Source organism: Octopus sinensis, linkage group LG6 (genome assembly GCF_006345805.1).
Source record: "Octopus sinensis linkage group LG6, ASM634580v1, whole genome shotgun sequence".
Lineage (NCBI taxonomy): Eukaryota > Metazoa > Mollusca > Cephalopoda > Octopoda > Octopodidae > Octopus > Octopus sinensis.
The window spans coordinates 67,682,149-67,700,645 of NC_043002.1; the positions used below are offsets into that span (position 1 = coordinate 67,682,149).

At 37.3% G+C, this 18,497-nt stretch overlaps 1 protein-coding gene across 2 annotated transcripts in view; it reads right to left on the reverse strand.

The window, feature by feature from the left end:
- Positions 1-18,497, reverse strand: part of LOC115213466 (zinc finger CCCH domain-containing protein 14) — a 41,030-nt gene that overhangs the window by 12,752 nt on the left and 9,781 nt on the right. For both annotated transcript variants that reach the window (XM_029782450.2, XM_029782449.2), the window contains exons 5-15: positions 17,819-17,950; positions 16,199-16,605; positions 15,751-15,887; positions 12,976-13,076; positions 10,836-10,997; positions 8,512-8,743; positions 7,206-7,390; positions 6,410-6,530; positions 4,511-4,653; positions 3,392-3,504; positions 1,582-1,691 (exon numbers count right to left, since the gene is read on the reverse strand). In XM_029782450.2, coding sequence (XP_029638310.1) covers positions 1,582-1,691; positions 3,392-3,504; positions 4,511-4,653; positions 6,410-6,530; positions 7,206-7,390; positions 8,512-8,743; positions 10,836-10,997; positions 12,976-13,076; positions 15,751-15,887; positions 16,199-16,605; positions 17,819-17,950 — 1,843 coding nt within the window. The remainder of the gene's footprint in view (positions 1-1,581; positions 1,692-3,391; positions 3,505-4,510; positions 4,654-6,409; positions 6,531-7,205; positions 7,391-8,511; positions 8,744-10,835; positions 10,998-12,975; positions 13,077-15,750; positions 15,888-16,198; positions 16,606-17,818; positions 17,951-18,497) is intronic.

Sequence of the window (18,497 nt, forward strand, 5' to 3'; positions counted from 1 at the left end):
ATCATGATTATTATTATTATTATTATTATTATTATTAACAACTCACCTAAGCCCAACATCATCATCATTTAATGCCCGTTTTCCATGCTAGCATGGGTTGGACGGTTCGACCGGGGTCTGGTAAGCCAGGATGCAGCACCAGGCTCCAGTCTGATCTGGCAGTGCTTCTACAGCTGGATGCCCTTCCTAACGCCAACCACTCCGTGAGTGTAGTGGGTGATTTTTACATGCCACCGACACAGGTGCCAGGGGAGGCTGGCATCGGCCACAATTGGTTGGTGCTTTTTACGTGTCACCAGGCACAGGTATCACAACTACAATTTCCATTTGATTTTTATTTGATGTTGATGTACTTGACTCAATATGTCTCGAGCGCAGCAGGTCGTCCTATGATCCAAGATAAGCACAGGGCGACCTGCTGTGCTTGAGGAGACTTATTAAGTAGTTTCAAATCTTGGCACAAGACCAACAGTTTTGAGGGAGGGGGCTAAGTAGATTACATCAATCCCAGTGCCCAACTGGTACTTACTTTATCACCCTTGAAAGGATGAAAGGCAAAGTCGATCCCAACAGAACTTGAACTCAGAAAGGACTGATGGATGAAATGTCACTAAGAATTTTTCACAGCGTGCAAACAACTCTGACAGCTCGCTGCGCTTTTAGGACAGTTAATATCAATAGAATTAAACACATACAGACACTAATCCTGATCTTAATTATCTCTCCCAAACACAGCCGGAACATTACTCACCAGCCATACAAATCCTGCTTCATTTATCTTTCTCATTTCTTATCAGAGATCAGAATGTAAGACTTCATCAAATGCCTTCCATAGATTCAATGGAGTTGTCTTTTAAGTTTCTTTGTCAATCTTTGTTGAGCTGTCTCATCAAGAGTGAAACATTTGTGATTCCTTGCCATAATACAAGCTTACCATATTTGATGGCCAGTAGAACAAAAATTTTTTACAAAAAAAAAGTCTCAAAAAAAAAAAAACCACTCTGGTTCATATATGCTAAGTTGGGCCTATACATGTTTCAATGTGCTAAAAATGCCTTTTCCTGAATATGTACTGCTCAAATTGGGGTTTATCTATTATGCCATCAAATATGGTAATCTGCATACTAGACCACCCAACATTATTATTATATTTCTATAACTTTTATAAAGTGATCTATTAACTACAAATTCTTATGACTTAAGGTACTCTAGATATCTCATAGCATTGCCTTATTTGCTTAGGCTGTTTTATATCCAACCATTTTTGACATAAATACAATTATCACCACTACCACCATCACTGCCACAGTCATAATGACCACCACCACTACAACCATTCTCACCATTATCAGTCATCACCAGCAGCAGCAGCAAACACCACCACCATTGGCATTAATACTAACTACCACAGACCCCAACCACAGCTACAACTACTGTCACCACCATCACTACTACTATCACCATCACTACTGCTACCACTGTCATCATTATCACCTTCTACAGAGAGAGAGAGAGAGAGACATTAAATTACAGGTACGCTTTGGTCATTCTTTGATTAGAAAAGTAAAACTGCAAACATACTCAGCTCTGGATTTCTCTGCTTTCCATCGTAGTTGATTTTTGTTTGGTAATGGTGGATGGTAAAAGGTGCAAAATGTTTTATTTGTACAACTAATACCATACCGACAAGGCTGGAAAAGAAAAAGAGAAAAATAGATTCCTTGATTATATATATATATAGATTCAGATGAATATGGTACTTAAGTTGAGGCACCAGAATTTAGTATGGTATTATCCATACAATTTCAAAGTAAGGTGATTAAAATCAAAATAAGCAACAAGGATATCCAGAGGTAATGCAGTACGATCGTTTCATGCAACTCCATTTAATTGAACAATGCAATCATTACATCAATTTAAAATGCAGAGCAATCTTCAGGCTGAGAGAACAGAGGGCAGTATCTGTTAGGGGTAAGGCTGAGGATCCAGACAAACACCATAGTAGGTATAATCATAAAAATCAAGATTTATTAGAAGCAATATCATGAGGTTTGGTAAAGGAAAACTTAAAACAAGATGTTAGCTGATAATTAAGGGTGTCGCCCACTAGCACACCGTTGATAATGAAACAAGGGAAGTTTTATCATGCATTACTATAGTTAAATGTTTTAAACAATGTTGCTATATTGTATACAGTTAATGTTTAGGGCTATTCAAAGGATTATTAAGAAGGATATTATAACAAAAGGATAAAAATTTATGAATACTTTTGAGTATTTACCAAACTTTTACCACAATAGAAGGAGGAAAAGAAATTATCCAGAAATAGTTTAATATTTATATATATTGTACACTTAAATATTAACTCATCAGATGGTATCTGTGAATATTGATTAATTGGTATATACTGGTATTAATGAAGGAGTATTGGGGTAAAGGAACATTGTAATTATATATTAAAAAAATTATAATCTAGGCAGTATTTTTTTTTATAAGTAGTGAATATACCAGTATAGTTTTATATAAGCTAAGTATGAATTTATAGAGATACAAAAATTGGATTAATTTTATAAATAAAGGCTAATTATAAAATAATAAAGAAATAAAATAAAATAATTAAGTAGGGCAGAACACCAGAGAAAAGGAATAAAATAGCTTAATTACTAATACTATGGTAAATTATATGTAGCTTATTAACATCAATAGAGAAGATTTATAGAAAAAGTATAATAATTCAAAATATATTAGACTAAAAATTATATATTTACTTATTTAGCTAATATCAATAAGTAATGTCCTGATGTCTGGTATCGGCTAAAGGAATATTTAAGTTATAGAACAATCATATTTTACACTAATCTTTTTTTAAACACTAAGGTTTAAGAAGTTATTTTTGTTACTCCCTACTTGATATTTATAGTTTCTTAGTGGTACTTGTTTAGAAGGGTTATTTATATAAAGGCCCTTATAAATACTAAGATCAGGAGGGTAGAGCCATTTAAGAAAGAGATAAATCAAGTAATTTCTAAAGATCATTTCAAACAATATTGTCTTATTGTATAAAGTTAAAATTTAGGGTAACCACTAATCAACTCATGCCAGCATGGAAGACGGGTGTTAAATGATGATGATGACGACGAAAATGATAGCTAGTTGATACACTTTTGAAAGGAAATCTGAATGCTCCTATTTTAGCAGCTAGATATCCCAGCTGAATGATCCCATTTCTACCCCCATTTCAAAACTGGGTGACTAGCAGTAGAAAGAGCAGCTAATTATAAAAATGATTTAACAATATTAAAGTGTACAAATGTATTAAGATCATACATGCACTGAAAAAACAGGTGCTAAATACATGAGAAAATGAAGAGATGTAACATCCAGAGCTTACCTTTGGATGGGTAAATGGACAATTCATATTTTTACAAGTAGGGAAAAATTTACATTGAAGTGTTTGAGTGGCAGGTTGTCGTGTAGCAGGAGGTGCAACTGGTACAGCTGGAACTATTGAAAAAAAAAACCCAAAAAATGTTCATTAGTGAGACAAAATTACACAATAGACATTTGACTCTATTATTTTAGCAACATAAAACAATACCGCTTTGTTGATTTTTTCTGTCTGTCATTGCCAGCAACAACAGCAGTTCCCCACTCATTTTCAAGTATTTCTTTCTTTGGTGAAGAAATGCTGGTAACATGGTTTTGATTAAGAACAGGCAATGAAACTGCAACAGATGCCATCAGCCGAGATATTGCTCTACCCGTGCCTTCATAGCCGGTCTGCCTGGCACTGCCATCTTCTGCCAGTCCAGTTGTAGTGATCATAGGTCTTCATCCAATTGTTCTGCAGTTGAGGACTTTGGTTACTTTTTCCAAGGTATGTCCCTCTAGATCCATTCGGATTACTAGGAACAGGCTTTCCTCAATGAAATTTTAAGTAGGACAATCATGCTGCTAAATAAGAGGTTAAGGTTTTCCTCTGAACATAACAGATCACCTACAAGTGTAAGGACAAGTATCTGAAGAGAGACGTCTATGTATATAGTACATCACTCAGTGAAGGATACTATCAAATTTTACTTCTAAGATGATGTTTGCAAACCTACATTATAAGTATTCATAAGGTGGCAACCTGGCAGAATTGTTGGCATGCCAGGCAAAATGCATAGTGGCATTTCATCAATCTTTGCATTCTGAGTTCAAATCTCACCAAAGTCAGATTTCATCCTTTTATCCTTTAAGGGTTGATGAAATACATACCAGTTGAATACTGAGGTTGATGTAATTGACTAGCCCCCTTTCCCTAAAATTTCAAGCCTTGTGCCTATAATAGAAAGGTTTATAAGTATTCATAAGGATAATTTCAATGATTGTAACTGTAGATATTTTAAAAGACATCAGTCAGAATTTTTATCATCTTATATTTATCATTTCCTTTCATGTAGATGTAAAATCTTAGTGGTTACTTACTATTTTGATATTCATTAAAGTAAAAAGACAACAAACTTACGAGACTGCACTGCTACTGGAGGTGCTGCTGGTTTTGCATAACTGTGACTGAATGGGCAATCTGTTCTCGAACATTTGGTGTCAAATTTACATTTTGGGTGGATATAAAGACAATCCTGCCCAAATTTGCATTTAGGAAATTTACTGAAAGAGAACAGATTTTGATCAGAAGTTTAAATATTTTCGATAAACAGTTAAATATTTAATCTGTCTGCTTCATTTAATCTAGCTTTATAAAATAAGTATTAATCATCATTTTATATTTCTTTTCCATGCTCAAGTGGAAAGGCAGCCAAGGCAGATTTTCTACAGCTGGATGGCCTTTCTGTTGCCAACCCTTACCTGTATACAAGTATGGTTATATTTTCCCAAAGCCCTACATGTTTTCAAGGTAAAACTGGAAATGATGGACACCACTTGTATGATGGTGACACTCATTTACAACTATAATATAATGTCAAGACAAAGAGACACTAACACATTTACATGCATATACATACATGTGAACATGCATGTACACACACACACACATCATTTCCCATCTACCAAATACTCACTAGGCTTTGATTAGCCTAGGGCTTTCCCAAGGTGCTATCTAGTGGGACTGAACCTGAAACCATATGATTAGGAAGAAAACTTTTTACCACACAGCCATGCCTGTGTTTTTCATATTTCATGAAGAAAAATAGAAAAAGGCATTAAAGTTATCAGAAAAGCTATTTTGGCATCACCTATTTAGTGTAAACTAATTCTTTTTTTTTTCTTCGTTGCTGTCACTGCTGCTGTCGTCATCATTACTGCCGTCATCATTGTCATCATCATCATCATTTGACACCCATTTTCCATTGACATGGGTCGGATGATTTGACAGAAGCTGGCCAGCTGGGGAGCTGTCCAAAATCCAATTGTCTGTTGTGGCATGGTTTCTATGGTTGGATGCCCTTTCTAATGTCAACCACTTTACATAGTGTGCTGGGTGCTTTTTATGTGCCACCAGCACAAGTATGCTTACACAGCACTGGCACCTATAAAGGAAATGCCTGTATGTGTGAATGACAGCAATTTTACTTGGCTTGGCGCATCTTTTCAAGTACAGCAAATTGCCACAACTTCTGGTCCTGTATCATTTCCTCAGTGAGGCCCAGCATCTGAAGATCCATTCTCACCACTTTATCTCATGTCTTCCTGGATCAACCCCTTCCACAGATTCCCTCTACAATTAGAGCTCTGACTTATTTGACATTAGATGTTTTAACCCTTTCGTTACTAACCCAGCTGAAACCGGCTCTTGCTCTGTGTTACAAATGTCTTGTTTTCATAAGTTTTGAATTAAATAACTAAGTTATTTTACTAAATTCTTTGTTATATTTAAAATTAATTGAAAGAAACACAGAGCATCTCAAAATAAATACAATAACAAAAGGGTTAATGTTCCTCTTGTTTTCTCTCTCTCTCTCTTTCCCTTTCTGTGTATGTTTATATTTCTGCACATGCATGTGTGTGTTTGCAGCCAGAGCCAAAATATACTGTTACCAAAACAGTGAGCAGTGCCAAATACTCAGCAACTACACCCAATTGTCTTATTCTGGAGACTGATAATAAAGCTTGTGGAATAGGAAAGGAAAGTTTTGATACCAGTTCTCAGGTGAGTTGGCAGCAACAGAATTAACCTGTTTTTATGTTCACTCTATGTTTACTCACACTTATTTGCGACTGAGATGGTGTAACATAAGGTAACCAAGTACAAAAAAACAAGCTAGAAGTCATTTTTGTGAAATATGCACAATGGAAGATAAACCAACTTTTACAAGATCCTAACTCATACAAAGCATCGGAGGTTAAATAATGATTTATTAACAGAGAAAAATGTGTATATTTCTTCTTTGATAATCTAACTTACCTGCAAGGAGATGACGGGTGATAGTATTTACAGTGTGTGCCATTCTGACAGGAAGGCCAGAACTTACATTTCTCTGTCGTCGTTTTCAAGGCTGAACTTTTACTCTCATCCATTTCTTCATCTACAAAATGAAACAGACAAATTGATGAGCAAAGGTTTCCATCATCATCTTCATCATCATCATACAATGTGGGGGATGAATTTAAGTGAAGAGTAGATTGGTTAAAAAGACATTCTAAAAGGAAACAAGCTCAGCGCTCTAAAGGCATCAAAACAAAAATTTCTATGACTTCCTTGATCTCAATTTCTTTCAACACTTCATCGTTTTATGTCTACTTTCCGATGCACTATAACTCATCGTAAAAGAATGAAAGTGGGGACAGAAAGCAGCATGCAGGATAAGAAAGGAAAATGAACAGCAAAGGAGCCGTAATGAAGAAAGAGTGCAATATGTGAATTTCAGGAAGCATGGAATTTTTTAAGGATACATTATCTAAATCTCGCTCATAAGTAGAATCTGCCACCTCAAATATCCATCTAACTATTAAATGAAAATTGAAAGAAACAATGAAGGGGTTTAAAAGAAATATTTGCATGAAGAAACAGCAACTGTAAAATACATATACACACACACATATAAAACAATAATTTGTGCAGTTACACTTACTCCAGTTTTACTTCATTTAGTGACGCTAACTTGTTAGTAACAAATATCTCAACCATGTGTGTAATTTTCTCTCAACTCTATTGGAATATAAGAGATTAAGTTGTCCTGAGAGGAAAAAATTCTCCTTACCTTCATCGGTTGTGTCACTGATGTTGAAAGCTAAAGGTTTTATCTGCGTCATTTGATACTGCATAGATGAATTTGTTGTTTCATTCTGGTCTGTTGGTGACTGAAATGATGAGGTGCTGTTCATTTTGGATGCATCATAGCCATCTAATGTTACAATAAATTGTGTTTTATCTTCTGTTTCTTTCCTAATAACACCAAAAGAGAGATATAAATGAAATTATAAAACTGCATCTGTATACACAACAGACAGAATTTAATTGAATTTTTCACATTGTACAGTTAATAATAATAATAATAATAGTCGCCGCCATCGTCGTTTAACATCCGCTTTCCATGCTAGCATTTGACTGAGGTCTGGCAAACCAGATGGCTGCACCAGACTCCAATCTGATCTGACAGAGTTTCTACAGCTGGATGCCCTTCCTAACGCCAACCACTCTGAGAGTGTAGTGGGTGCTTTTACGTGCCACCGGCACGAGGGCCAGTTAGGTGGTACCGGCAACAGCCACGCTCAAATGGTGCTTTTTATGTGCCACCTGCACAGGAGCCAGTCCAGCGGCACTGGCAATGACCTCAATAGAAACCTCCAATCCTTTAGCTATTGTTGTTTAACTCCCAAGTTAGCCTTTAATAGGGCAGTCATTTGATCAAATACACACCAGTTGTAATCACTCCATCTTGATGCAAATATGTATCTAATATATCCTTCTTAAGATATGCTTGCATGGGTCTGACAGAAATTTATTGAGACAGATTTTGTACATCCAGATGCCCTTGCTGCTGCAAATCCACACCTGTTCCAAGCCAGGGGATATTTCCCCCTGACCAGACAAGCTTCTCGTGAAAGACTGGAAATGAACAACATTGCTTGCATGATGGTGATGCTTGTTTACAATCATCACATGACGTCAAGACAAGGGAACACACAAACGCACACATGAGCAGTGGGACATAATAATCACGCACACAAGCATTCAAATATTTTCCTTGTACAGGCACACACATAAACTCATACAGTTGAAACCCTGTTTGGTTTTTCTTTTCAGCGTTGAATGTTCACCATCCCACTTCCATTGCACATCCACATATACACACACACACACACACACACAAACATTCACATACCTCCCCCTTTTACATACACACACATATACTCACACAGAGTTGAAATGCTCCCACTACGAGTTTGCCATCGCCCCTTCCTTCCTTATTCATCTATTACCCCCCTTCTTTTCTCGTTCATATGTTGTGACAGAGAAAATACAAGAGTATTTTTATAGTAGATGAAAGGAAATACAATTTTTACTTGTTTTTCTTCACAATTCGTGCTGGCGGTGGTGTCTCGACCAAATCCTCTTCAGGAAGATTTAACAGATCACTACACAACTGGATGTCTTCATCAAGCTCAATTTCTGCAATGGATTCATTATTTAGTTCTTCATTCAATTTCGCTGATTCTAAATGCTTGATCACAGCAATCCTTTGTCCAGGCTTGTTACATTCCACTTGTCTCAGTTTGTTTTGACGAGCCTCCAATTCTGTAAGTTAAAAATGAACAGAAGTTATCATATTAAGAAAAATTCCAGAAAAACAATTACGAACATACATATGCCATCATAATAATAATAATAATAATAATAATTGTGTACAGTGCTCAGGTGCACTACAACTCATCATCACCACCATCATTTAACGTATGTTTTCCATGCTGGCATGGGTTGGACAGTTTGACAAGAACTAGCAGGGCCAGGACCTACAACAGGTTCCATTGTCTGTTTAGACATGGTTTCTGCAGCTGGATGCCCTTCGTAATGCCCTTCCTAATACCAACCACTTTACAGTGTGTACTGGATGCTTTATATATATATATATATATATACACGTAAAAAAGCACCCACTACACTCACGGAGTGGTTGGCGTTAGGAAGGGCATCCAGCCGTAGAAACACTGCCAGATTTGACTGGGCCTGATGAAGCCTTCTGGCTTCACAGACCCCAGTAGAACCGTCCAACCCATGCTAGCATGGAAAACGGACGCTAAATGATGATGATGATGATGATGATGATACACACATATCACCATGATCACCATGACCAACCAGGCTATCAGATGTTGCTGCACATCGCTGGTCACAATGCGCTTCACATTGTTTTAGCCATCAAATGAAGCCACCCTGCTGGCTAAGTAAGCAGGCCAACAGAAGAAAGAGTGAGAGAAAGTTGTGGTGGAAGAGTACAGCAGGGATTGCCACCACCCTTGCCGGAGTTTTATGGAGCTTTAGGTGTTTTCGCTCAATAAACACTCACAACGCCCAGTCTGGGAATTGAAACTGCGATCCTACAACCGTGAGTCCACTGCCCTAACCACTGGGCCATTGCACCACACACACACACACATACATACATTTGTGTGTGTGTGTGAGGGATGCTGAAAAATTTTTGGCTTCAGGTAAAAGAAAATACAGGAGCATCAGTTAATTATGGTTTTACTCAACATATTTCTCTCTCAGATTCATACACCTATTGCAGAGGCCCTTCAGTTTTACTAAGCCTTGTAAAAGGGCTCAGAAGCTTGGGTCTCCAACCAGGCCTTTTGTGATACCCTTGAAGTCAGGAACTTTGTTTGTATGTGTGTGTGTGTGTGTGTATATACATATACACATATATACATATGTAAGCGGGCATCATCATCATTTAACGGTCGTTTTCCATGCTGGCATGAGTTGAACAGTTCAACTGGGGTCTGGGAAGTCAGGAGACTGCACCAGTCCCCAATCTTATCTGGTAGTGTTTCTACAGCTGGATGCCCTTCCTAATGCCAACCACTCTAAGAGTGTAGTGGGTGCTTTTTACGTGCCACAGGCACAGGGGCCAGAGGAGCTGGCATCGACCACAATCGGATGGTGCTTTTTACATGCTACCGGCATGGGGCTCAAAACTAATATATATAATTATATATGTATATATATATATATGTTTTAGGTCTGCTTTTTCATGCTAAGCATGAATTAGATGAAAACTTATTGTGTGTATATCTTACAGCTGGATACTCTTCCTATTCTTCAAGTCAGTGATTACTCATTCCACAGGTCTTGATAACAATCAACAAATACGCTGGACATAGCATAGTTACACAAAGAAGAGGAAACAACGAATACATGTGTCTTTTGTTTACAAAGATCATATTGCATTTCAAGTTACAGTAATAAACCCAGATATGGTTTCACTGCAAGATCACCTGTATGAAATGCAATCCATTTGTCTATGCAAATAGTGTACACAGGTGAAAGGAAAAAATAATGGGAAATACAAACTCATCTTACAAGGAAAACCCATTAACACATGTGTATGTATGTATACATAGACACATACACACACAAGATTTTAACTGGGAGCATTTTAACCCTTTTGTTACAATACAATCTTTGTTTCAATTAATTTTGAAACTATGAAGAATTTAGTAAAACAACTTTGTCATTAATCTGATGTTTGGAATATAAATGAACAAAAAATTTTGACAGAAGGTTTAAATTTAGATCACTTATAAACAACAAATTTGCCTTTTAATACCAGCCCCCTCAAGTGGGCTGGTATTAAAAGGCTGAAAAATAAAGTAAACTCAATAATTACCATCATCATCATCTCCAAAGTTATACTGGTTGGATTCAGGAAAATCCTGTACAGCCAGTTTGGACCTTGTAAACAGCGGTGGCTGTTTGCTTTTAATTCTCTCAGACATCTTCAACTTCTTTTCAGGAACTTCATGAAACATAGGTTTTATCATGGCATGTTCTAAATACAAAAGAGACAAGAGGTGAGGAGGGAATGGTTTCTTTGTGATTAAAGAGAAAAAAATCAAGAGTTTAAATTTTAGATATATTATGAAGATAATGACAATGCTAATGTCAATGATGATGGTAATGATGATAAAGATGCTACAGTCTGAATAGTAATGCACTACACAGTTTCACCGTTCTCTGAAATATCTTTTAATATTGTCTAGACAATAATTTAAGAAAACAAAAAGTAAATGCAATTAGTAAACAGATCAGGGCAAGTGTTGGGAATGTGTCATTGCCGTGCATTGCTACATTCACCATTTGCTGGTATATTCCTGGGTCCTCCCGAGCAACCTGTTAAGCAGAGTCCCAGCTAGTCCCCCCTATCTCCACAAGATAGCTCCTCACCTGCCATGACCACGTGGCATGTGATCGACCAACACAAGCCTTCAACCTAGCTGGATCCTTAGTGAAGAGAACTCAGTAAGCAAGGTCTAGCTTGCAAATTCGAGCAACATGGCCAAATAGTCTGAGCTGGCATTCCCGAATCTTACAAGTAAAAGGACACATCCCAGATTCTGAGTAGAGTCGTTGGTTGGATATGAAATATGAAATCCAAACAATGGTAACTCATAATCACGCAAAGTGTCCTGGTGCCAAAGGAGTTCAGGCAGCTCCTAAGGGCTGCAGACAATGCCCATGTCTCACAACTATAGAGCAGGATCAAACACCCTTGTCTACAAGTGCACCAGCTTGGTAAAGTCCAGTGAGATTCATAGCAGCATTAGCTGAGAATCTGAAGTCCTGAATGAGCAAACCTTTATAAATAAAGAAATAATTCTAAAATTTTACTGTTATAAGTCTGTTCTAAACTTTACCAAAATGAATATTGATTTCTTTTACGCAGGCATGAGGTTTCAAAGTTTTTGAAGAGAAACAGTGAATTACTTGACAATTTACTTATTTTATCAAGCAGAGAAGGATAAAAGGCAAAGCTAACTGCAGAGATCTGAATTCATAACTACGTACTTGACACTAGATAAACATTTTCCTAAAACTTTCAAAGACCATACACACACAAACACAAACAAGCTTAAATCTGCCATGAATCCTAGGACTCATAAAGTTGGAGGTTAACCCTCTCAGACTTGGGCCTCTGTGTCTAACTTTACCCTCCACTTGGGCTCCTGAGCAAAAAAAATAAATAAATAGTTGCATATACAGCTTAAGACTAACAATAGCAGGTAAACAAATGGACAGAATCCCGAAAATAAAATTCAGGAGAATAACAGTAATAGGCCTATCTCTCAAGTAACATATTTGTTCACCCAAATCACTTCTCTCCTCATCCCTTTCAAATCACTCTCACTGCCTACGTTAGGGTAAACTCCTCATCTGTAGAATAAATATCAATAATTTCTTCAACTGCAAAGAGTTTAGGCTTTGCTGATTTACAAGACAAAGTGCTGGGTTCATAACAAATTTTTTTTTTTCAATTAAAAACAAAAGTGAACAACAGCTATGGGGTGACACTATTAACGAGTCATAAACATGCTTGGCTACAAAGCTGTAATGTAATCAGTTGTCTATTTTTAGACAACTACTTCAGGAACGGCATCCAGCCATGCAAAATCTGCTTCAACAAATTCTGTCCACCCCATGCAAGTGTGGAAAACTGGACATTAACAAACGACGACAATAACAATGATATCATCAAGATGTGTAACAGAGAAAACTGAAATATTTTGAACACTTAAGTAGATGTAATGGTTTACTGAAAACATGAACAGAAGACATAATGAACAGGAAAAGAAGGGGAAAAAAGACAAGAATTACTGGATAATACAGAGAAGCGAACATATTTAAAATAAGGTGTATGTGTAAGAAGAGCACAAGGAACATTGAGATGGTGAGCCATGGTATTCAATATGATGAGGATGATGATGATGGTGGTCGTGGTCGTGGTAATGATGAAGATGATGTACACATACCTGCATTTCGTTTTTCTTGTGTTGCTAACGATTTATGAGCATCTTTCACAGCTTTCAATAACAAACATTTATTAGCTTGTAGTTCTGGAGGTATACTGGACCTGAAGTAGAAATCAGGACATTTTTCTTTGAATTAAAATTTTAGTGAAAACAAAAAAAACACCCTCATTGATGTCGGCTCCGGACCAATTGGATAATACAAACTAAATACAGAGTTGTGTTATTCAATCCACATGGAGCTAACATAAGACATCAATGGAGGTTTATAAGCCTTAAAAATCCATCCTGACACTGCCTACAGGTATAGCATAGTGGATAAAGACATTAGTTAATAATGCAGTGCAGTCAGCTAGAGGTGCTGAGTTCAATCCCATGTAGGGCACTAATGTGATCACAAGACACCCAAAGAAGACTGGAGTGTACAACAGCCGGAACATAGAGAGAGCAACAATGAAATGAAGACATTAGTCTGACTAATGAAAACAGTGTACGTAATATAAATTCATTTTATATGATTTTTAAAATGAGAATATCTGAAATAAACTCGACTGCTCTCACAAACGAGAATACTAAAAATGAACCCGACCGCTCTCAAAAATCAAGTTAAAAAACCCCTGGAAAATAATCCAGAATCCTTGTCTGTTACGTGATTGATCCCAATGATAAGTCATGGAATGTGAAGGTGGCTGTAGAAAATTTAGTAACAGTAATAAATAGTTTATCCTTTTCTAAGCCAAAGTTAACAAATTCACCATTCAAAATAGTTTCAAATGCAGAGATAATAATAATAAGTTCTACTCAGGAATTTTTAAATGAATAGAATAAGACCTTTTGGTTTTCTCTTCTCTTAAATTTCAGCCTTCTTTTAGCATTCCTGTTGTTTTAGATCAATGTATAGATGTATGTATATATGTAAGTATACTGTAATGTGTTAATATGTATATATAATATATAATATACTAGCAGTATCGCCCGGCGTTGCTCAGGTTTGTAAGGGAAATAACTATATAAGCATTTTTAGAGAGTTACTTCCCTTATAGATGCCAATTCGGGCTTTCTTAGCCATTTCTGTTTTGGTGTCTTCAAGCCATGAAGTCGTTGTTCTAAAAGAACGCTGGTCTCCTTGACAACGCTTTACGACGTTGATTTCTTTACACTCCCTTCCCCACAGCTTCACGAGGGAGGGAAGAAGGGGGAGAACACAGGTGCAGGTGTGACCATGGACGCCAACTCTGCCGCCATCGACACACGAAAAATTATGCATTAAAATGGAATAAAAAATGATGTTAAATTATTTTTTAAATCGTAGACTCATCGTAGACGCGCACTAATACCCAGACGGGCTCGATATGAATCGCGACTATAAGATACCCGAATTTGGTTAAACTGCACCGCAAAATGTGGGAGTAGTTAGGAATCTAAATCGACGGGTACAGACACTCACACAACTACAGTTTTATATATATAGATATATTATAAAAATATGTTAGTGTTATTTAATTTCTGAATGATTTTTCTGCTGTTTGTTCATGTAGTTTGATTTCTTAATCCATCAATTTCTACTAAGAAAGAGATGCGAGGCGGAGGTAAAAAAAAAAACAGAAAGTGGAAAATTAGCTTGTTCTGTGTGGTTAATATGGGAGAACTTTAGCAGCCTTGAGCCCCAGTTTCTGATGGAGTTATAGGGGCACCATTGTGACACTGTATGCACATCCCACTGTAAATCTGATCTCAGCTGATTTGTGTCTGTGAATGAATGAGGACAGCTGTGTGAAAAAGTGTTGCACCCTAGCAGTTGAGGGAACCTGTGGAAGAGGTAGACCCAGTAAAACCTGGGATTAGGTGGTGAAGCACAACCTTCGAACATTGGGCCTTACTGAGGCAATGACTAGTGACCGGGACCTTTGGAGATATGCTGTGCTTGAGAAGACCCAACAAGCCAAGTGAGACCATAGCTCATGGCCTATGCCAGTGGGTGTAACCAGCCCATTTATGAATACCCCCTCATTCATTGGACAATAAACCTTGCTTGTGAAGACATTGAAGCAAATGAAATCAAAATCAAAATTTGACGTGGCTGATGACAGTCCTACCTGATTGGCACTCATACCAGTGGAATGTTAAAAGCACATCCAAACGTGAGGTGTAACTGGCTCTCTTATGAGTATCCCTCATTCATTGGACAATGAACTTTGCTTGTGAAGACCTACTGAGGCAAGTGTATACAAATCAAACTCGCTGACATGGCCGATGACAGTACCACCTGACTGGCACTTGAGCCAGTGGAACGTTAGAAGTACATCCGAGCGTGATCGTTACCAGGGCCATGGATTGGCTTCCATTCCGGTGACACGTGAAAAGCACCATTCGAGCATGATCTTTGCCAGCATCGCTTTACCAGCACATGAAAAACAACATTTGAGCGTGGTCATTGCCAGTGCCGGTGGACTGGCTCCCATGCAGGTAGCACATAAAAACACCTGTTGAGCATGGTCATTGCCAGAACCACCTGACTGGCCCTCGTACCGGTAGCACGTAAAAGCATCCACTACACTCTCGGAGTGGTTGGAGTTAGGAAGGGCATCCAACTGTAGAAACTTTGCCAGATCAGATTGAGCCTAGTGAAGCCTCTGGCTCACCAGTCCTCAGTCAAACTATCTCAGTCAAACTGTCTCAGTCAAACAAGCATGGAAAGCAGACATAAAAACGATGATGATGATGAATGAATGAATGAGCGAGAGAGAGAGTTATATGAAGTTGGTTGTATAAACTTACTTTCTTTCTGTGACTCGAATGACGCTAGCAACGCTGCCGTAAGAAGGATTGTATGGATCATATTCTTCTTCTTCTTCACTAGAATGGTGGATTATAGAGCCAATTACTGAACCAGGAACCCGCCGCTTTCTGTTTTGCTGAAAAACACAGATTAGTATATTATATACAAATGAAATAGAAACAGAAGCAAAGCAATACATATTAATCCAACAGATGAAATTTTCTTTGGTCATTTTATTCTGGTATTCAATCATTGAACTGTGGCTATGTTAAGGCATAACAAATTAACTCTAGCACTTATTTTTCAAAATTTGGTACTTATTCTATTGACATTTTTTTGTTGAACTTGGTTCAGTGGTTTTCTCAAAGTAGTTAACAAAAATAAAATTTTGAACAGTCATATCCGCTTTCCTCATTCAAAGGGTTAATAAATACACAAACAACTTACCCTGGCAAGCTGTAGTTGTTGTTGTTCTTTAGATATGATAGGATGAGTGATGACTTTTGGTATTTGACCCTTATGAGAGTTTGAAATGAGGTCCATTTGCAAACGAGATGTTATTGGCTTACTTTTGGGGAAAACATAAGCTGCAGACTGAGAGGAAATTGTATTTTCATTAGAAATGGAAGATTGAGTCTGTGAAGTAATATTATTAGATGCAGAGTTCAAGTAAAACATGGATGGCTGCACACGGGAGGTCATTTTTGTGGTTGTGGTAGAAATGGAAGGTGCAGTTTTTAAGTCTGAATTTACTTTATTAATTTTGTCACATGTTGTTGTTAAGGTTTTAGTGATGTCCGATTTCTCTGTAGCGTTTAGTGTGTTGATTTCTTCTTGTTCTTCATTAAATTCATCTGAAAAAAAAAAGAAAGGGAATGTAATCCAAGTTAGTTAAGAAAAATATCTAGTGTTTATAAACAGGTGTGTAGGAGTGGCTGTATGGCCAAGAAGGTTCCGAGTTGAGTAAATGGCTTCTACTGTAACCCCAAACCATACCAATGCTTTGTGGGTGGGTTTGGCAGACAGAAACAAAAAGAAGCTTGCCATATATCTACTACATATGTGGGAAATTCTGTCAGTGGGTGTGTTTGTGGAGTTGTAAGCTAACTCCTACATCATTTTATCAGGCAGGTGTCTTCTATTGTAGACAGGCAGGTGTCTTCTCGAGCCATGCCAGGCTTATAAGGGCCAGTTTCCCGGTTTCAGTGACGTAGAAATCCCCCACCTGGACGGGATGCCGGTCCGTCGCAGGATTACTAATTTTTGCCAGCTGAGTGGACTGGAGTAACGTGAAATAAAGTGTTTTGCTCAAGAACACAATGCATCGCCCGGTCCAGGAATCGAAACCACAACCTTACGATCATGAGTTCAACACCCTAACCACTAAGCTACGTGCCTCCACTATTGTAGACATGGGACAAATAATGCCTTGTGAGTATGGAAGCCCATCATGTGTGTGTGTGTGTGTGTGTCTTTGTTTTTGTCTTTGTCAGTGTTAATTTGTTTACAGTGTTAGTTTGTTTACATCCCCATAACATAGCAGTTAAGCAAAAGAGACCCCATAGAACTTTAAAAAAAATAATGTCCTGAGGTCGATTTGTTTGACTAAACCCTTCAAGATGGTGCTCCAGAATGGTCACAGTTCAATTCCTGAAACAAAGCAAAAGGCAAAAAGTACGAAAGATATGGCAAAATGTTGATTTAAACTTTCAGCCCAGGAACTGGTAATCTTCTCAGCCATTTCATTGCTATTCAATATAAGATATACTATAAAAACCCATGTAATTTGTGCACCTGTGTAATTTACACAGGTGACTTTCAGGATAGAATTTGTTAAAAAAATGCTTCTACTCATGTAAAATTCACACCCAAAAGTTTTCAGAATTGCCGATATGGCCAGGGGAAAAAGGTTTTCAATTTAATTGTATTTAGCATAAGTTAACTTACTTATGATTAGATTTTATTAAATTTTCATTAAATAAAAATGATTTCTGTTTAACAGGTATCACATTAAAAGCTATTAAATTACAAAGTGCTTGTGTTGTTTCTAATAAAATTTCTTTTTACCTGTTTCCGTCTGCAGTAACAATTCTGGAATCAGCTCATGTTCTTTGTTATCAGTGCCATTACTGTTGCTTCTAAGATTCTTTGTAGTGTTTACTTCCTGTGGAATTACGGCAGCTACACTCGGTGGGTTTCCTAAAAACGAAAATACATTATGTTATTAAAACAGACAAATGACAGTTTATTTTAATGATTGATATTCCATACATATATTCATCAAATTCTTTAAATTAACCAACAACCAATAGGTGGAGACGTGGTTGTGTGGTTAAGAAGTTTGCTCCCCAACCATGTGGCCTCAGGTTCAGTCCCACTGTGCAGCACCTTGGGTAAATGTCTACTATAGTCCTGGGCTGACCAAAGTTTTGTGGGTGGATATAGTAGAAGGAAACTGAAAGAAGCTAGATATATATGTGTGTGTGTGTGTATCTCCTTGAACATTTAATTGTGGTTTTCGAGTCAAGATTTGGCTGCTATTTCCAGCATGGTGGTATCTCTTAGATACCCTAAATTATAATTTTAATAATAATTATTACCTTTGAAGGTTTTTTATTCCCATGCTGGCCACTTGATAAGATCAATACTTAAATTAACGATCTTATCCTTATTTATATAAATATATATATATAGGCGCAGGAGTGGCTGTGTGGTAAGTAGCTTGCTAACCAACCACATGGTTCCG